This window comes from Panthera onca, chromosome A2 (assembly GCF_046562875.1).
Source record: "Panthera onca isolate mPanOnc1 chromosome A2, mPanOnc1 haplotype 2, whole genome shotgun sequence".
Classification (NCBI taxonomy): Eukaryota; Metazoa; Chordata; class Mammalia; order Carnivora; family Felidae; genus Panthera; species Panthera onca.
This window is the reverse complement of record NC_138340.1, coordinates 33,628,673-33,650,015: the sequence shown is the minus strand read 5'-3', so window position 1 is coordinate 33,650,015 and position 21,343 is coordinate 33,628,673. Positions and strand designations below refer to the sequence as shown.

Here is a 21,343-nt window from a genome sequence, read left to right as displayed (position 1 = left end):
TCAAATGGATATGGGAGATGATGAGAAAACACTTTATAAAAAGATTAAATGTTCGGAATAAAAAGAGTAAGTCACTCTTTGTCCCAATTGCGGTTTGCCAGAGGACTTGTGATAGCTGAAAGCCAGGGCCATCTGTCTGCTACTTTACTTCTTAGCATTCCATTTAAACAGATAGCTTTGTGATCTATTTAGGGTGACTTCTCCAGAAATTCTGCTGATCATCACTTCCCAAAGGAAAAGGCCACGTAGGTTGTTTTGTTTAGTGAGGCTATTCTCAAGAACACAGTAATGTTCTTGAGTACCCTTCGATTTCTCCAGAAATTCTTTCAGATTAACTATCGCCTAAGAACACAGCTTTGACATCAGACAGACAGACCTGGCTTCAATCTCAACTGGGTCTCCTTAGGAAAGCTATTTAACCCTCTCTAAGCTTCTATTTCTTCATACATGAAATGGGGAAAATAATAGTACCTTACTTCACGGAGTTTTTCAAAATTGAGATTATATTTTTTAACAGTTTATTGTCAAGTTAGCTAACGTATGCACAGTGTAGTCTTGGCTTCGGGGTAGATTCCTGTGATTCATCATTTACATACAACAGCCAGTGCTCATCCCAACAAGTGCCCTCCTCAATGCCCATCACTCATTTTCCCCACACCCCCATCAACCCCATTGGTTCTCTCATTTTTTCTCAGTATTTTTGTCTCTTATGCTTTCTCTCCCTCTGTTTTTATCTTATCTTTCCTTCCCTTTCCCTATGGTCTTCTGCTAAGTTTCTCAAATTCCACATGAATGAAAATATATGTCTTTTTCTGACTCACTTATTTCACTTAGCATAATACTCTCCAGTTCCATCCACATTGTTGTACTTGGCAAGATTTCATTGTTTTTTCATTGCCAAGTAGTATTTCATTGTATATACAGACCACATCTTCTTTATCCATTCATTAGGTGATGGACATTTGGTGTCTCTCCATAGTTTGGCTATTGTCAATAGTGCTGCTATAAACATTGGGGTACATGCGCCCCTACAAATCAGCACTCCTGTTTCCTTGGGATAAATTCCTAGTTGTTCTATCGCTAGGTCATAGGGTAATTCTATTTTTAATTTTTGAGAAACGTCCACATTGTTTTCCAGAGCGGCTGCAGCAGTGTGCATTCCCACCAACAGTGCAAGAGTGTTCCCCTTTCTCCACATCATCTCCAATAGAAGTTGTTTCCTGAGTTGCTAATTTTAGCCACTCTGACCACTGTGAAGTGATATCTCAACATGGTTTTGATTTGTATTTCCCTGATGATGAGCAATGTGGAGCATTTTTTCATCTGTCTGTTAGCCATATGGATGTCTTCTTTGGGAAAGTGTCTATTCATGTCTTCTGCCCATTTCTTCACTGGATTATTTGTTTCTCGGGTGTTGAGTTTGGTAAATTCTTCACAGATTTTGGATACTAACCCTATATCTGACATGTCATTTGCAAATATCTTCTCCCATTCCGTTGGTTACCTTTTGGTTTTACTGAGTGCTCCCTTTGCTGTGCAGAAGCTTTTTATCTTAATGAGGTCCCAATAGTTCATTTTTGCTTTTATTTTCCTTGCCTTCAGAGACATGTCAAGTAAGAAGTCACTGCAGCCGAGGAAAAGGGAGATTAAATGAGAATTAAATACAATTACGTGAGCCTATTACATGCTTGTATATAACAAAAAGCTGGAAACGCCAGTAAAAAACTGCAAAATGCCAGCCTTTAACACTTATCAATAAAAAAAATTATTATTTTTAGTATGTTACTATAAATATCCTTCAAAGTTTCCTGGATGCAGTATTTCTGACATGACTATTAAAGGCCATGAAAAGACTTAGGTGATAAAGATTGAAGATTACATTCATATATTAAATTTAATAAATTCATATATAAAATACATAAATTCAAGTCTTTTATTAGTAATAATGAATTTAAATTTCTCCTCAAATTCTGCCTCCTGGACAAGAATCACCTATGGACACACTCCACACAAAGCCAAATCATGTGATGCATGGCAGGAACAATTCAGCATCAACTAAAAAACTTGAGAAATACATATGTTCAAATTTCTTTATAACCGTTAGATTTGAATTTACGGGTTAATTTTTTAGAAGCAGAATACAAAGGGCACCTGGGTGGCTCAGTTAAGGGTCCAACTCTCATTTCTTGGCTCAGGTCATGATCTCACGGTTAGTGAGTTCGAGCCCACATCAGGCTCCATGGTGGCAATAGGGAGCCTGCTTAGATTCTCTCTCCCTCTCTCTCTGCCCCTTCCCTGCTCACTCGCTCTCTCTCTCAAAATAAATTAACTTAAAAAAAATACAAAACTGTAACTATAAGACTTGCTGTGAAAAATGTGCACAGGCACATGTTAAAGTGCTCAGTAAATGGCTACTTTTCATCACTATTTGCTACTGCATGGCTAATTTTTGTTTCATTTTCTTTTTAACATCTGTCTCCTACTGGACTATAAAGCACGAGGGCAGGGGCCTTACGTTTGAAGCACTCTTATCCACTACCAGAGTAAAGGCTAACATATATGTCTGGTTGAACAGGTAAAAGATGCCTGATTTGTGGAGGTGAAAAAGGCCTGGGTGCAGTTTTTTCCTTTTCTCTATTTGACATTTCATTAGTGCTGCTCAAATTCTGTATCATATAAATTTTCACTACTAAATTTTTATTTCAACAGGTAGCATTTCTTTCAGAAGTGGTAACAAAACATCACATTAACAAGTCTTTTGTAATTATCAAATACTAAAACATTCCTCCAACCCCCTCTTATGCCTAAAGAAAAATGAGAAAGGAAAAGTGGTCCCATCTCCCAGTACGTGAGACACAGAAAAAAGGCATCCACCAACACTGGTTCTCAACTGTGGTCCTAGATGACCGAGGGTCTCTGAGGGGACCTTGCAGGCTCCAGTGACTGATCAAAATTCAGAATACACTTGTGTGCAGGGTACAGCTCAACATCAAAACAAGCAAAAACGATCTGCTCACTCTGACTTAAAATGCCAAAAGAAACAAAGCCGCACGAAGCAAGCTAGAGAATGTGGAAGCATCATTCCCAACTCCTTATAGATCTGGAGATAATACTTCATCCTAAGATACTAACATCCCTTTACACCAGATTGAAAACTAGGAGGCAACCTTCGAGGAAAGAAAAATACATGGCAAAGAACATGGAAAACTTCCCTTCAAAGTATGTCCAGTACTTCATCCTCTTTTCACTCTGTTTGCTCACCCACCGAAGAAGCCATAGCAACACAACCCCTGTCATTCCCCTCAAGTCACATTCTGCCAGTGGTTCTCAGCCAAAGGTCAGACCCAGGGAGAAGACACCAGTATTATGAAAGAACTTTTTCAGAACCACCTAAGAAAACAATTTAAAAATAAAAGAACAGTCAGGCAAACAGCCTGTGCCTTACAAAGGAAGAGGAGGCATGAATTCCAAGTACAAGTAACACAAGACATCCAACACCATGGTTCACATTACAGTAAACAGAGTGACATCTTCCAAAAGTAGAAAATCAATAGAGGGAGCTGACCAACAAAGATCAAACTGCAGCAAATAACTGAAAAGTGGGAACACTGAAATCTAGATATGCAGAGAGGCAATGAGCAAAGGCCAACTTACCAACCTAAGTGAGGAAAGCGGCTATCACCAAAAGGATGAAGTGTCCCAGAGGAAAAGATGCCAGCAAAAGTCTTCCCATCAAAGAATTCTGACATACTTTCTAACATGGAAAGCACAGGATAAAACGTTGGAAGTTGACCCGAAGCTGTGTGACACTTTGCCGAGGCATAACAAACATGCTAGTTCTATGTAAGTTATGTGACTAGAAGATAAGCACTGTTTGGGGCACCTGCGGGGCTCAGTCCATTAAGTCTCCAACTTCCGCCTAGGTCACAGTCTCGCCGTTCCCAGTTGGAGCCCCGTATCCGGCTCTGTCTGTGCTGACAGCCCAGAGCCTGGAGCCTGCTTCAGATTCTGTGTCTCCTCCCCCCACTCACACTCTGTCTCTCTCAAAGATAAATAAACGTTAAAAAAAAATTTAAAAGAAAGAAGATAGGCACTGTTCAAATTCCTTCTGACACACTTTCACAAAGAAACTCTGTGTCTCTCACGTTGTAAATCACAGTTAAATATCAGCCTTACTATTTTTTTCATTTCCTTACACATTTACATCAACAGCAAGAGTCTGTCATTTAACATTGACAAGAGTTTTTAGAGGTCGTTAAATAATCATACCTTTTCTCATCAGTTCTCAAGGCTACTTTGATAACCCAGGCAACCACCCAAAAGACCGCGTTTACTTCACACTGCACAGTGCCCACACTTGCCAAGCTTCTTTTCCCTGAACCGGGGACCGGTTCACAGTAACTACAGCAGGATGTTTTGGGTGTCTCATTCAAGTAACAAGCCAGATGAATTCATGAACTACAAGGACCGTGAAATCGTTAAATACTGAAGGGGAGAGAAGAGGCAGGCAGGAAAAGAGACGTAATACAGGGTGCGGTATTTATTTAAAAAAAAAAAAAAAGTACTTTTTGTATCTTAAAAAAAAACCTAGAGAAAAAGTAATGCTATTATCAAAATTATTTTGTATTATCTTGGGAAATTTCAATAGTCCTTTTTTCATGAACAGATCGTATTTTTATAGTTTTAATCAGGCATGAGCAGATATATCTACGTGCAGTCTTGTATTTTTTTTCTTTTACAAGTATTTTCCATGTTATAGCACACACTCTTCACAAGCACTGTTGTTAATGGCCCATGAATCGCTCATGAAATGCATCTATTACCGTTTAACCACTTCTCTCTTGTGTCATGTTTAAGCGGCTTTCTATTGTCTTCAGTGAATTAAATGTTATGAACATCTTTAGGTTGCTAATACTTGGTTCCAACTGTTTTCCTAAAAGTATGAATCGGTCACTGTACTCTGAGGTTTTTTTCCTTCTCAACAGCCTACTCTGCTCCAAATGAACACTAACATCCCAGGGGCTCTTCCCTTCTACTCTACGACCCTTCAATCCTCCTCGTGAAGCTTTAGGAAGCAAGTATTTAAAGGACTGCTACATGTCAGGCTCTGTACTACATATCTAACATTCTCTCATTCAATACTTAGAATCTGAGTTTCAAGACCGGCAATCATTTAGACCTATCTCTCATTCATTCTTTCAGTAAGTAAGACTGAGTACCTACTAAATGCCAGGCCCTGGCAGCACAGCGACAAGCAAAACACAACTCCCCCAGGAGCACCCAGCCTACCTCAAAGATACTCCCAACCTGAGCGGGGGTGGGGGGGTGGGGGGAGGCCATTCCATTGCTGAACTACTTTGATAATAGAACTTTCTAATGACTTCCATTATGCTTCAAATGAAATCCAAAGTCCTGGGGCACCTGGGTGGCTCAGACAGTTAAGCATCTGACTCTTGATTTGAGCTCCTGGTTCCAGAGTTTGAGCCCCACAGTGGACTCCCAGCCCATGACTCAGAGCCAGCATGGGATCCTCTCTCTCCCTCTCTTTCTGCCTCTCTCATGCTCGTGCTCTTTCTCTCAAAATAAATAAATAAACATTTAAAAAAAGAAAAGAAAAATCAAAATTCCTTTCCATGGCCCACAAAGACTCACCTCTGATACACGACCCCCTGCCACACTACCCTTACCCACTAGGCCTTAGCCACCACTTTACCATCCTCAATTCCTTCCACCTGAGGGTTTTCGTTCACACCGCTCCCTTTCAATTTTCTCCTCTGCTCCTGGAAATGTCTTTCCCTTTCCTACCTTTCATGTCTTAGCTTGATGTTACCACCTCGGGGGATTTCTTGGTCATTCCAAGAATCTCAAGAAGGTTCTCCAATATTGTTCTATCTCCAGTCCACCTCAGTTCATTTTTTAAACGGTACTTAGGAGTTTGGTTGGTTGACCACCATACCTCCAAGGGCTATCGAGTGCCTGGTGGACAGGACACATGGCCAATAAACTGTGTGTGTTTAACAAATAAAATCATTCCTCTTTAGCTGGAATGAAATCTAACTTCCTCGAAACTTCTACTTATTGATCCTAATTATGCCTTCTGTAACTGCGGTGAAAAAAAAGTATCTTTTGGCCTTTGTATCCTATTTTAATAAATTTTAAAACTACCATTCATTTGTTAACTCTGGCACTCACCTGTTTTTAGCAATGGCTAGCTACTGCTGCTGACTTCAGGGAGAGTATCAAGGAGTGTTTATGAGCATGAAATCCCATGTTACGCTGCCTGGTTGCAATCTGAGCTCTGACACTTACACACATGAAACAGATATCAGTTGTGTGACTCTGGAGAAGTTACCTAAACTCTCTATACCTCAGTTCCTCATTTGGAAAACTAAGATGAGACTTAACTGATTGTCATGGGAATGCAACCTGGTGCAGGCACTCTGGAAAACAGTATGGAGGGTCCTCAAAAAGCTAAAAATAGAACTACCCTACAACCCAGCAATTGCACTACTAGGTATTATCCAAGGGATACAGGTGTGCTGTTTCGAAGGGACACGTGCACCCCAATGTTTATAGCAGTGTTACCAACAATAGCCAAAGTACGGAAAGAGCCCACATGTCCATGAATGGATAAAGAAGATGTGGTATATATAGACAATGGAGTATTACTTGGCAATCAAAAAGAATGAAACCTTGCCATTTGCAACTAAGTGGATGGAACTGGAGAGTATTATGCTAACTGAAATTAGTCACTCAGAGAAAGACAAATATCATATGACTTCACTCCTATGAGGACTTTAAGAGACAAAACAGATGAACATAAGGGAAGGGAAACAAAAATAATATAAAAACAGGGAGAAGGACAAAACATAAGAGAAAATAATAAATAAATTTATGAGTTCTCTCATAAATATGGAGAACTGAGGGTTACTGGAGGGGGTGTGGGAGGGGGATGGGCTAAATGGGTAAGGGGCACTAAGGAATCTACTCCTGAAATCATTGTTGCACTCTATGCTAATTTGGGTGTAAATTTAAAAAAATAAAATTAAAAATAATTTTTAAAAATAAAAATAAATAGGGGCGCCTGGGTGGCTCAGTTGGTTGAGCGTCCGACTTCGGCTCAGGTCATGATCTCACGGTCCGTGAGTTCGAGCCCCGCGTCGGGCTCTGTGCTGACAGCTCAGAGCCTGGAGCCTGCTTCGGATTCTGTGTCTCCCTCTCTCTCTGACCCTCCCCCATTCATGCTCTGTCTCTCTCTGTCTCAAAAATAAATAAACGTTAAAATAAATAAATAAAACATGATCCCACAAGTGAGGCTAAGGCACTCCCTTGCACATCCTCCGTAACACTATGAAACCAGCCCTCAGATCATTGCTGTTTTTCCTAACAGTCATTTTACTATTCTGTCTCCACCACCTGACCCACTTGAGGTCTGTCTTGTTCACCATATTATCCCTAACACCTGCAACAACAAACAATTAAATGAAATTCTACTGAGCCTCCATTACCCCAGTGGAAGCTTTTTCAAATGTTGTGTTTTTTGTTTGTTTTTTACTGTTTCTTCCTACTCTTCCACAATGAAAACACACACAAGCAGCCAATCTATCTTGTTCACTGCTGTATCCGGTATCCCTACTAGACCTGCGGTAACAGAGACTTCAAAATATTACAGACATTTTGGTTCTTGGGTTGTTTTTGATGTTCAAACCTGTTAATTCTGGTAGGTTTCTACACACTACTATCCTATTGGCTCCGTAATTATTTACACTTATCAATATACCCAAAGCCTACAAGAACACTTTAAATAAACAGATTAATTATATATTGAATGAACAGGTCATTTTACGAGAGTGAAAACAAATACAGCTAAATAAAAAACAGTCCTGGACAGGAAGAATCTGAGCGATGCAAGCGTTTTTGTTTCGTTGTGGGTATTTTTTTTTTGGCCGGGGGGGGGGGGGGGGGGAGGGAGTTGTTGTTACATATACTTAATTCCCAAGTTCTCCAGAATGTGGTCACACTATATAATTGCAACTTTTTTTTTCTTTCCATTTTGAGGAAAACTGTCAAGCACCCCACCCCCGTGTCCTTCTGTTTTCCAGGTAGGAAAGGCACAGCCTTGACACGAGGCCCGGCGGTGGCCCAGGAAACCCGCGTTCCCTCCGGGACCTGCCAAGTGACCACTGACCTGAAGACGGTTCAACACGCGAAACCGGAAGTGCCAGGGGACAGAAACTACTACGGGCTCCACTGCGCGACTCTGGCACCCCGAGCGCCCCACCCTACCGTCCAGCACTCACCACCAGCGAAGCCATGAACCCAGGCCGCTCCATGGCCCCGCAGACACCGCAAAGGCTATACTTGGAGACTGAGCAGAAGCGGATCGCGACCCCATTCATTGGGTGCCGCCATCTTGGGGGCGGACTTGTAGCGCCGGCACTTCCGCGGCCACGTGAGATTGAGCCAAAACAACTACACGTGCAACCGAGAAAGCTGGGCCAGAAGGTGCGCCGGGAGGGAGGGGAGGGGTCTGGGGAGGCATGCGGTCTAGCCAAGTCTCGCGACTCTTCTCTGCTTCCGTTTCCTGCAGCAGCCTTGTGATTCGGCTAGATGAAGAAACTCTCGCGAGCAAATGAAGCTGGGCGGGATCCTGGAACTGAGAGTCACCGGGTGAAGGCTGGGGAAAGCTAGTGTTAGCCCCAAAGAGGCGCGGCTTGGTGGAAGGCGGGGCAATGAAGGGGCGGGACTAGTTTAAGGGACGAGGCTTTTAGTTTCCAGTTCTTTTTAATTTTTCTCTTAGCTCAGTTTGAACCAATTTTGTCTGAGTTTCTATAAAACAGACTCAACATCAGACGATTAGTAAACATATAGAAAAAGGCTTTAAAAGGTTCCTTACTCCAGGTAAAAAGTAGCATCCTCCACCTCTTACAGTTACTGCATCTAATAGTATTTACTTTTTAAATTGTCTATTTGCAGAATTGCTCATCCTGTTCGCTGCGGTACGAGTGCGCACATCCAGAAGTCCCAACCAAAAGCTACAGGGAACATAGCAGAGCCAGGCTTGAATTTTTTCTTAGTGCCCATCTTCCCTCAAAACCTTTTCAGTAGCCTTACCAGGCTCCTTGTCTGCCTTTCTTTAATCGACGTTCATACCATTCTTTATTCTCATCTAGATGTGTGATCTAGAAATAATTAGCCAGCATACCTTTAAGGTTTCAAATTCCAAGCTTTGCCTGCTAGGTTTGCGCATAACTTCTCCAAGACGGAGTTTCCTCCCTTGTGAACTTGGGATACTGAGAGTAACTTCTTTTGGCACTATTACAGATTCAGTGAGGTAATGCATGCACGTTTTCAACTTAGTTCTTGGTGCACGGGAAGTATTCTCTAAAGATGATGGTTACATCACTTTCCTGATTCAAATTACTCTCTTTTGCTGCGCATGTGAAATAGTCCAGCTCCTTATCATGGTACTCACCTCCCAGATGGTGTCTTCTGTCACTCTTCCCACTGGCTAGACTACTCACAGACTATACGCTTTCAAGCTCTCCCATCTTACCCGTGTTGTTCCCTCTACCAATACCTTTCCCTATGCTGCCTGCAGAACATTGGTCCTCTCCTGATTGCCACATGTCACAATCCATAGGCCATCTCAAAATATGCTGGTTCACTACCCCCCGCCCCCCCGCCCCGTCCCCACCCCGGGGCCAGCAGGAGGACCTCTTATGCTGTTGTTTGTCTCTTTTAAGGGCTTATACGATGAGGTCAGCCCTACCCACCCCTGCCCTCCATAATCTCTCTTTTGATTAATTCAAATGATTAGGGACCTTAATTACATATGCAAAATCATTTTTTGCAACATAATCATGGAAGTTATATTTCATCATGCTAGCAGGTTCTAATCACACTCAAGGGATGTGATTGTACAAACCGTATGAATTAACAGGGGAGGAATGTTTAGAACCATCTTAGAATTATGCCAATCACATTTACCCATAAGCCCTTGCTGGCAGACTCCTCCAAGGCCATCAAGGTTTGATCAGTAGGTTTCCACTAATGCTTTCCTCAAAGTCCTTCCATTTTTTAATCTACTGCCTGGTGACAAAGCCACTCCTAGAGTTTGAATGTTTGTTACAGCAGCAACCCATTTTTAAGTACCAAAACCTCATTAAAAAAAAAAATTGGGGGGGCGCCTGGGTGGCTCAGTCGGTTAAATGTCCGACTTCAGCTCAGGCCAAGATCTCGCGGTCCGTGAGTTCGAGCCCCGCGTCGGGCTCTGGGCTGATGGCTCAGAGCCTGGAGCCTGCTTCCGATTCTGTGTCTCCCTCTCTCTCTGCCCCTCCCCTGTTCATGCTCTGTCTCTCTCTGTCTCAAAAATAAATAAAATGTTAAAAAAAAATTTAAAAAAAAAATTTTTTTAAAGGGGCGCCTGGGTGGCTCAGTCGGTTAAGTTTCTGACTTCGGCTCAGGTCATGATCTGGAGGTTCACGAGTGCGATTCCCGTGTCAGGCTCTGTGCTGGCAGCTCAGAGCCTGGAGCCTGCTTTGGATTCTGTGTCTCCTCCTCTCTCTGCCCCTCCCATGCTCATGTTCTGTCTCTCTCTGTGTCTTAATAATAAATAAACGTTTAAAAAAATTTTTTTTAGGTACCAAAATCTGTACTGGTTGTCTGTTGGTGAGTAACAAACTATCCCAAAACTTAGAACAGTAAACCTTTATTACCTCACACTGAAACACCCAGAGTCTAAGAGACCCCCAAAAACGAACCACCAGAGTCCAGAGTCAAAGCTAAGCAGCAAGGGTCATTTATTACAGGTTCGAACCTGGACCTCTGCACCCTCGTTGCGGTGACGCCGAGAGGTCCTGAGAGAGGTTTTTACACCCCTTTTATAGACAGGTACAAACAAGTCATGGGGAAATCAGGAATACACGGATGTGCCAAGCAATAATGATTGATCAGAAATACACGGATATGCCAAGTAACAATGGTTGATCAAGAATATACGGTTGTGCCAGGCAACTATGATTGATCAGGAATACGTGGGCGCGCCAAGCAATTGTACAGAAGCGGAACAAGCTGGTTAAGCTTGGTTAGGTTTCAGTTTCCCGTAACTTAAGCTTTTAAGTTTTAATTTTCTTAGGCCTCTCAACACAATTTCTGTAGGACAGGTATCCAAGAATGCCTCAGCTGAGGGGTTTGGTCTCAGGGTGTCCCTCATAGGTCTGCAGTCAAGTCATCAGCTAGGGATATAGCTGAAGCTTTGACTGGAACTGGAGGATCCACTTACAAAATGGCTCACTCCCATGACTGGCAAATTAGTGCCAGCTCTTGGCAAGTGGCCCAGTTCCTTGTGACAGAAACTTCTCCATAGGGTTGCTTGAGTGTCGTGAGAATATGGCAGCTGGTTTTCCCCAGAGTGAGTGATCTAAGGGAGAACAACAAAGAAACTAAAATGTTTTCCATGATCAGAGAAGTCACTCAGTGGTCATACCTGCAATAGCCTATTTGTGTGTGTGTGTGTTTTTTAATGTTTATTTATTTTTGAGAGAGAGAGAGGCAGAGAGTGGGAGACACAGAAACCAAAGCAGGCTCCAGGCTCAAGCTGTCAGCACAGAGAACAAAGCAGGGCTCGAACTCACAAACTGCAAGATCACGACCTGAGCTGAAGTCAGACACTTAACCGACTGAGCCACCCAGGCGCCCCTGCAATAGCTATTTGTTACCACAGGCCATCCCTACTTTTTATGGGATTGTACTAAACAGAGACATGAATGAATACCAGCAGGTGAGAATCATGGAGTGTCACGATGGAAACTGAATACCGCATCAGAGATATGCAAGTGAAGATTCTACTGAGATCCAGGGACCTACTCACTACAGTGACAACAATCAGAAAGCCCCCAAAGGCCAAGTATTGTGGCAAGAATGAAGAGCACCTCATACATGCTAGGAATGTAATATGGTACGACCACTACAGAAACCAATGCCCCTCTTATTGTTTTGTATATGTTTTTGTTGCATTTTTTTCCCCCACAAGCTCTAATTCACTTCATTTTTCTTGTATAAAACTAGGTGGTGGCCGTACCCCTGCCTGGAGACCGTGGTGTGGATCTTTACAAGACGGTCGGTGGATTCCTGATAGAGAGACTTGGTGAACTCAGTCTCTTTCCAGAGGTGGGAGGGAGATAGATGTAGGTCTTGGGAATGGCACCAAAAGTGACCGTGGTGAAGTTGCCCAGCGTGGCAATGCAGCTCCTGGCTGAGGTGTAGCAGTCTTCAATGCCAGCCATCAGCATCAGCTTCTTGGGCATAGGGGCTGAGATAATGCCAGGGCCTCTGGGGATGAGGATGAGGGGAACTAGCACAGAGCCACAGCGGCCGGTCACCTTGCATGGGACAGTGTGGGGCTTGCCAGTCTTGTTCCCCCAGGAGCCTCGCCACACGGGGACAACAGAAAACATGGCCAGGATGATGGCCCCATGGATGGCAGTGGCTACCTCCTTAGAACAGTTAACATCCAGACTGATGTGTTCATTGTAATCTCCGATGGCAGCAGATGCCTGCGAACAGCCCGAGAAGGTTGATGGTCCCTGACCTACACGGCAGCAGTAGCCCACCCAGGACCTGTTGCATGACTCCAGGAAAGGGTGGCTTCTGTGAGGCCAGTCTGAGGTCCTGAGGAGATCCTTTCTCTCTATTCCCATTTTTTTTTTTTAATTTCCACCTATAATTTTCTACCTCCCCAAATGCTTTTTGTCCCCCACCCCCTAGCTTTCCAATGTGCCTCTTAGGTATTTACACAAGAGAAATGAAAACATGTGTCCATCACACTTATATGAAATTCCAGAAGAGATAAAATTATAGCAACAAAACAGACTAGAGGTTTCAAGGCCCTGGAGTGGAGGCAAGGAACGGGTTCCAAAGGAGACACCAAAGAGTACTTTTTGGTGATAGAGATATTCTGTATCATTATTGTGGTGGCCACTGCTTGGGTATATGTTCTATATATGCAATACATTTACAAAAATGCATTGAATTGCACAATTTATTGTTTTTAATTACATGAGTTAAATGGATGTGTTTTACTGTATGTAGGTTATACCTCAATAACATTGACTAAAATAACATATTTGTCTACCTGGATGGAGATTTTTTAATAATATATTCATGGAAAGGACTGAGTCCACTGCCTGACTTGTAGAAGATATGAAATTTATTCCGTATTTTCCCATTAATGTTATAGAGTCTGAATGTTATGAATGAGAGATTGATAAATTATTGAGGTGCACATGTACTTTGTGATACACACTATCATACCTCCCTAAGAGAAAACAGATGTTCTTTCCAGTTACTAATGATTTTGGAAGTCTTAGATGCAACTCTTCCCCTAAGAAAGAATTTAACCCAGACTGTTGATTTTAATTTTGAGACAGTACTTCTTTGGTTCTAAAATTAAGGAGAAACTCTTTTCCTCTTCACTGTGATGACTGTCTTCAACTATGTAGGAAGAAATTATGTTGATGCCATTTTCCGGTAACTTGGAAGGTAATACAATTCATTGGATGCCTTCTAGAATCAAGAAGAAATGTGACATTCTCTCCTTTTGTACAAAGGTGAAAGCTTCGCCAAGTATTTCATGATGCCACTAGAAGCCCTCTTGGAGACATGGATCTTACAACATGACCCGGGACCTCCTTTTCATAAAATGCTAGCAGAAAAATATGTCACCAGAGTGCCCAGGTAGCTCAGTTGATAGAACATCTGACCCTTGATTTTATCTTAGGTCATGATCCCAGGGTCATGGGCCCTGCACTGGGCATGGAGCCTGCTTGAAATTATTCTCCCTCTCCTTCTGCCCCTACCTGCTCACATGCAAGTACATGGGTGCTCTCTCTCTAAAAATAAAATTAAAAAAAAAAAAAAAGAAAGAAATATCTGTCACCCCTTGAACATACCTTTTAAATGGAGTATTTCAATGCATCATCATTGTCACCACACTGCAGGTATGATATGTCCTCGAATCTTCAATGTGAAGAGACACCGGAAATTAGGTAAGCGCTGATTTGCATTAAACATGAGAAATTACATGGTAACACTGTCTTCTTTAATTAAATCTACCACCATAAGCCAAGTTTACTTTTAAACAAGTTCTCAAATCTCAATAGCGTTTATAAGAATTTACAGTAAGTCAAAAAACATACCTCAAAAAACACATTAGGCCTAACTTGGGAGACGAAGGACATAATGTTCAGGCAGCACTAGGCCCAATCTCCAGGCCACTGTTGCAGATTTTTATTAAAAAATGAGGTCAGGGGCGCCTGGGTGGCTCAGTCGGTTAAGCGGCCGACTTCGGCGCAGGTCATGATCTCGCGGTCCGTGAGTTCGAGCCCCACGTCGGGCTCTGTGCTCACAGCTCAGAGCCTGGAGCCTGTTTCAGATTCTGTGTCTCCCTCTCTCTGACCCTCCCCCGTTCATGCTCTGTCTCTCTGTCTCAAAAATAAATAAACGTTAAAAAAAAAATTTAAAAAAAAATGAGGTCATAGAATCACGTTCAGTAAAAGTATCCATGGAGGTATTTTAACCCATCTGTAAAGGATAGCAAATACATGTAATGGAAAGGAAGTCCAATGAAAAATGCAAAAAGGCTCATTTTAAAAGCCTGTTTTCCTTTAAGTAGTAGAATCAAGAGTATACTACTGGGTGTTGTATGGAAACCGATTTGACAATAAATTTCATATATTGAAAAAAAAAAGTATACTTGCCATGTGGCTTTGTCTTTCCATTTCAAATCAGTGAGAAAAAAAAAAAAAAGATGGTCCTCTCAATAAACGGTGTGGGGACAGTCAAGCACACATTTATAAGAAAATAATTTTTCATCCTTGTTTCATGCTTTACCTCCAAATACTGTTCCAAATGGCTTAAAACTTTTACTTGACATAATTAAACTATTGAAATAGGTTTTAAAAGGTAAACATTTTAATACTATTAAATTAAATATTTAATATTTAATATTATTTAGGTAAAGAAACAGGTTCTATGCGTGACTTTTTTTTATACTAAGGAAAATATTTACAGTATATATGACAACAATGAATCCTTAACATTAAATACCTCCTATAAATCAATAAGAGAAAGACTAATACAAATGGAAAAAATGGGCAAAGTTCATAAAGGAAGAAATACAAGTAGCTAATGAACATGAGGAGAGTATTTTAAATTTACTAGTAGTACCAAAATGAAAATTAAAAAACAATAAAGCATTTTTCAGGTAAAGATTTATTTTATTCTTTTAATGTTTATTTATTTATTTTGAGAGAGAGAGAGCACAAGCAGGGGAGGAGGAGAGAGAGAGAGGGAGAGAGAGACTCCCAAGCAGGCTCCATGCCATCAGCGCAGAGCCTGACTCAGAGCTCGATCCCATGAACCATGAGATCATAACCTGAGCCAAAATCAAGAATTCGAAGTTTAGTCGACTGAGCCACCCAGGTGCCCCAAGATTTTTTTTTTAAGTAATCTTTACACCCAACGTGGGGCTTGAACTTAAAACCCTGAGATCAAGAGTCACATGTTCTACCTACTAAAACAACCAGACTGCCCCGTAAAGCCTATTTTTAAAATCTTATCAAATAGGCAAAGATTTTTTCCCAGAGGGAGAGTATAGTAGATTTTCTGGTGAGTAATATGGCAAAATGTATCAAAATCCTTTTAAAAATGTTCTTTGTCCTTAATTATTTCTACTTCTTGCATTGTGCTCGAAGGAACTTTTTTTTTAATCCATAGAAATAGAACTATAAGGATATTCACTTCGCTGCTTACCATAGCAAAAGGAGAATTTTTTTATACATCTAAAAATGTTCATCCGTATGTGGCTGAGATAATTTGTAATAGGTCTCATGTGTAGCTATTTAAAAGCACGACGTAGGGGCTCCAGGGTGGCTCAGTGGGTTGGGCGTCTGACTTCAGCTCGGGTCATGATCTCATAGTTTGTGAGTTCACGCCCCATATCAGGCTCTGTGCTGACAGCTCAGAGCCTGGAGCCTGCTTCGGATTCTGTGTCTCCCTCTCTCTGTGCTCCTCCCCTGCTTGTGCTCTGTCTCTCTCTCTCAAAAATAAATAAACATTAAAAAGAAAAAAAATTTAAATAAATAAAACCATAATGGAGACGAATCGTTAATGATACAGAAAGATGATAAACATAAAAATAATTGCACAAGAGCATGGGCATATGCTAGTTTTTCTCTTTATGCCTCAGCAAATCTATTCTCTGCCTTCTCTGCCTTGTTTTCTGTCCTAGGGTGCTGACCCCTAGGGACTGCCCTCTGGTTTCCAGCTGGGTTTGGCCAGTAACAGTCATGGGCAATCTGAGGATGGCAGAAGAACGATGCCAGGGTATTTCTTCTCTGCTTGCTCCCTGCCTTGACCCAACTCTGACAGGTGGTGTGTCCCTGGACAAATCTCCTGTAAGACAACTTTCCCTCTGTGGCTCCCCTTTTTTTGGCCTCTTCTAACACAGTTTCCTTCCCTTCCTTCTTCAGGTCTATGGATGATAATGGATTTTTCATAATGTTATAAGCCCTGGCTGCTTCTTTCATACCTAACTGATATTCTTAACATGGTGCACAGTTCTGCTCAAAAATCCCAATTGGGTGCCCTCTTTTTGCTGATAAAACTCTGGCTGATGAAAGACAATGTGATCCAATTTTTTTCCTGCTTATTTTTGAGAGAGAGACAAGGAGAGAGAGAGAGAACATGTGTGCACACTCGCACACACATATGTGGGAGAGGAGCAGAGGGAGGGGGTGGCAGAGGATCCAAAGCAGACTCTGTGTTGGCAGCAGAGAGCCTAATGTGGGGCTCAAACTCTCAAACCATGAGATCATGACCTGAGCCAAAAGCAAGAATCAGATGTTTAATCAACTGAGCCACCTAGGTGCCCCAATCCAATTTTTGTAAACTTACATGTATTAATTATCTGTTGCTACATAACAAACTACCCCAACCCTTGGCAGCTTAAAACAACAAACATTTACGGTCTCAGAATTTCTTTGGGTCCAATATCTGAATATTACCCAGCTACACATAGGCTGGCTCAAAGTCTCTCATGAGACTGCTGTCATTCTGCCACCAGGGCTGCAATTCCATCCGATGGCTCAAGTGGGGGAGGATCCACTTCCAAGCTCACTCACGTGGGTGTTGGCAGGAGCCAGTTCCCTGCAGGATATGGGATTGAAGGGCTCAAGTCTTCACTGTCTACCGGCTGGATGCCTTCCTCAGTTCCTTGCCACATTTGTGTTTCCATACAGGAGCTTGCAACATGGCCCCTGGCTCTCATCAGAGGGAGCAAGCAAGCAAGACTGAAAGAGAACACCCAGGCTAGAAGCTGCAAACTTGGTCATCTGACCTCTGAGTTGACATCCCGTAAACTTTACCAGCCCACACTCAGGGGGAGGGGATTCCACAAGGAAATGAACAGAGGCAGGAGGAATCATCGGCGGCAATCTTAGAGGCAAAATATAATTTGCAAATGCACATGAAAAAATCTGCATGATCGTTGATTATCTTTGGGTACATTAAAAATGATCTTTCTGTTTTCTCTTTGCATTACTGTTCATGTCTAATGAATAATTACTACTGCTGTGACTACTATCATCATTTGAATCTCTTGTTGCTAACCTATCTCTAACTGTGACAGCCCCTCACTTGACATTGCTTAATTTCTTTACCTTTTTCCATGAGCAAGTTGATATAAACCTGTCTAGACTTTAGAAAGAGTGAATAAATTATCTGCCATAATTGGATTTTGTTCCATATTTGACCCAACGGGAAGCTATAGCTAGGTTTCCAAGATATGTACAAAAATAATCAGGATGAAATTTGTTCAGCTAATTTTTGCATTCTCTGACAAAGAGCTCCACCCTATCAGACGTGGAAATTATCTTCAAACCTTATGCCTTGTGCATTTACTGCCCATCAGTTTGGCAAGCCTGTCACACTGAAATATAATACAGAAGTGCCCTTGGTGTAATCACTCCCCTCTGTTGAAGTGGCAACAAATAGTTACAGGTCACCCTTGTGACACAGATGGGGACAGCAAATGATTTTTCTCAGTCACTCACTATTGTTATATTCAAGGGCAAATTGAGCTGTTTTTTCTTTACAGTAGAGGATAATGGGAAAACATAAATGGGGTTCATGATCTTCCCATTATAGGAAACTTAAAGAGAAATGTCACCATTAAACCACATAATAAGCACAACTTTATTATTCCTCAAATCAATTCAATCAGCAAGTGCTAAATAAACACCTACTGGGTGTCCATAATCCCCTTTTTCTCATATAAATATCTTACCCTACTAGTTTCATTTTTTTTATCAAGGTTCCATGATTCTTTTTTTTTTTTTTAATTTTTTTTTAACGTTTATTTATTTTTGAGACAGAAAGAGACAGAGCATGAACAGGGGAGGGTCAGGGAGACGGAGACACAGAATCCGAAACAGGCTCCAGGCTCTGAGCTGTCAGCACAGAGCCCAATGCAGGGCTCGAACTCACAGACCGTGAGATCATGACCTGAGCCGAAGTCGGCCTCCCAACCAACTGAGCCACCCAGGCGCCCCTCCATGATTCTAACAATATGCTAGTTTAAGAAGCCTGCCTCTTAATTTCTCATTTATCTTTGAAGCAAACCATTACCTTCAAAAACACCCCTCCTCTCCCTTCCTCTCCTTTATCTCTGCAAAACATCTTCAAAATTATATCTTGGCTAATGAATGGCTGAACCAGTCATATAAACCTCCTGCTGACTCCATAGCCCCCTGTCCAGTTCACCTGGACAGCTCTGCATGAGTAAAAGAAATTGCAATCACTTTATATCAGGCCCTATGAGATGACTGGCCGTTTCCCCACTTACTTTCCCACTTAATCCAAGCTGTCACCTGTGATGTAGGTATTATAATTGAGCCTGGACTCCTGGTTTCTTAAAGAAAAACAACAAAACCCAAAAGGAATTCATGGCCACCTCAGAAAACAGTTTGGCCGTCTCTTACAAAGCTAAACATAGTCTTAACATTTGATCTGGTAATTGCACTGCTTCGTATTTACTGAAATTAGTTGAAAACTTGTGTTCACACAAAAACCTGCACATGAATGTTTACATCAGCTTTGTTCACAAGTGCCAAAACTTGGAAAAACCAAGATGTCCTTTAGTAGGTGAACGGATAAATAACCTGTGGTCTATCCGGACAATGGAATGCTATTCAGCAGTAAAAATAAATGAGTTAAGCCATGAAAAGACATGCAGCAACCTTAAATGACTATTAAGTGAGTGAAGTCAATCCAAGAAGGCTACATACTATATGATTCCAATTACTATATGACATTCTGCAAAAGGCAAAACTATGGAGCAGTAAAAGATCGGTGGTTACCAGAGGTTAGGAAGAGGGAGGAATGAATGGACTGAGTGCAGAGGATTTTTAGGGCCGTGAAATAAATTAGTATGATAATGTAATGATGGATGCAAATCATAATACATTTTTTCAAACCCAGAGAATATACAATGACAAGAGGAATTGACCCTATATAGACCATGGATTTGGGATGATCATAATGTTTCAGTGAAGGTTCATCAATTTTAACAATTTTACCACTCCAGTGGGGATGTGGATGGGCTGGGGAGAGGTATGGGGAATATATGGGAACTCTGTACTTTTTGCTCAATTTTCCTATGAACCTAAACTCGTCTAAAAAAAAGTCTACTATAATAATAATTTTTTTAAAAAAGGTGACTCAGTCAGTTAAGCATCTGTCTCTTGATTTCAGCTGAGGTCATGGTCTCATGGTTCATGAGATTGAGCCCCACATTGGGCTCTGGGCTGACAGCATGGAGCCTGCTTGGAATTCTCTCTCTCTCCCTTTCTCTGCCCCTCCCCTGCTCTCTGTTTCTCAAAATAAATAAATAAGCTTAAAAAATAAAATAAAAAAGGAAGTCATTGTACTAGTCCTTGAGATTCCCGATGATAATAACCTTTAGTCACATTCTCTCTTGCTTCTAGCCAAGGAGAGAGACAGGGAGGAAAGGAAAGGAAAAAGGAAGGGAAGGGAAGGCAAGAGAAGGCAAGGGAAAGGTCAGAGAAAGGAAAAGAAGAAAAGTGAGATAATGTAAGAAAAAAAATCATGTTGATATTAAGACACTTTTTCTCCAACCCAAATGTCGACAATTGTGGATAAACAATATGTGGTGTAAACATACAATGATATTTTATTTAGCCTTAAAAAGTAAGGAAATTCTGGGGCATCTGGGTGGCTCAGTCGGTTAGGCGGCCGACTTCGGCTCGGGTCATGATCTCGCGGTCCGTGAGTTCAAGCCCCGCGTCGGGCTCTGTGCTGACAGCTCAGAGCCTGGAGCCTGTTTCGGATTCTGTGTCTCCCTCTCTCTGACCCTCCCCCGTTCATGCTCTGTGTCTCTCTGTCTCAAAAATAAATAAACGTTAAAAAAAATTAAAAAAAAAAAAAGGAAGGAAATTCTGACACATGGCACAGCATGGATGGCCTTGAAGATGTTATGTTAAATGAAATAAGCCAGTTACAAAAGGACAAATACTATATTCTTCTGCTTACAGGAGGTGCCTAGAATAGTCAAATTGATAGACAGAAAGTAGAATGTTGGTTGCCAAGAGCCAGGAGGGGGCAGAGGGAGATGGTTAGTTAGTGTTTAATGAGTACATAATTTCAGTTGGGGAAGATGAAAAAGTTCTAGAGATGGATGGCAGTGATGGTTGCACAACTGTGTGGATGTACTTACTGCCAGTGAAGTATTCACTTAAAATGGTTAAAAGGGTCATTTTTATGTTATGTATATATAACCACCATAAGCAAGACACCTTTTCTTCATAGGAGAGAGAATGTCTTTAATATATTCCATTTCAAAGGTGAAATGCATCTCAGTCTCACAAAAAAAAACCTGAGGCGCCACATTTTTTAATCAACCAATCACCAAAGTTCCCCCTATCCCTTCAATGCCATTTTGCCTCATAGGTCAGAGTTGCTAGAAAGAAGGAGACAGGGAGACAGCCATGAGGGGATCACTCCATTACACAACACAGAGCCCCTGAGCATTCACTGGGAAATTTTTAAAGAATACTATTGGGGCACCTGGGTGGGTCAGTAGGTTAAGTGTCCGACTTCCACTCAGGTCATGAAATCACAATTTGTGAGTTTGAGCCCCCTGTCGGGGCTCTGTGTTGACAGCTCAGAGCCTGGAGCCTGCTTTGAATTCTGTGGCTCCCTCTCTCTCTGCCCCTCCCCCACTCGCTCTCTCTCTCTCTCTCTCTCTCTCTCAAGAACAAATAAA

At 41.8% G+C, this 21,343-nt stretch overlaps 1 protein-coding gene across 10 annotated transcripts in view; it reads right to left on the bottom strand.

Annotated features, from left to right (window-relative positions):
- SLC25A26 (solute carrier family 25 member 26) overlaps window positions 1-8,560 on the bottom strand; it is a 136,691-nt gene extending 128,131 nt beyond the window's left edge. For 3 of the 10 annotated variants that reach the window (XM_060633722.3, XM_060633723.3, XM_060633725.3), the window contains exon 1: window positions 8,301-8,552. In XM_060633722.3, the coding sequence (XP_060489705.1) occupies window positions 8,301-8,399 (99 nt within the window). In that variant the 5' untranslated portion in view covers window positions 8,400-8,552. Of the gene's footprint in view, window positions 1-8,300 lie in introns of all 10 variants that reach the window. The other 7 variants (XM_081794973.1, XM_081794970.1, XM_081794971.1 and 4 more) reach the window with 6 other exon arrangements.
- Window positions 8,561-21,343: the final 12,783 nt, after the last annotated feature.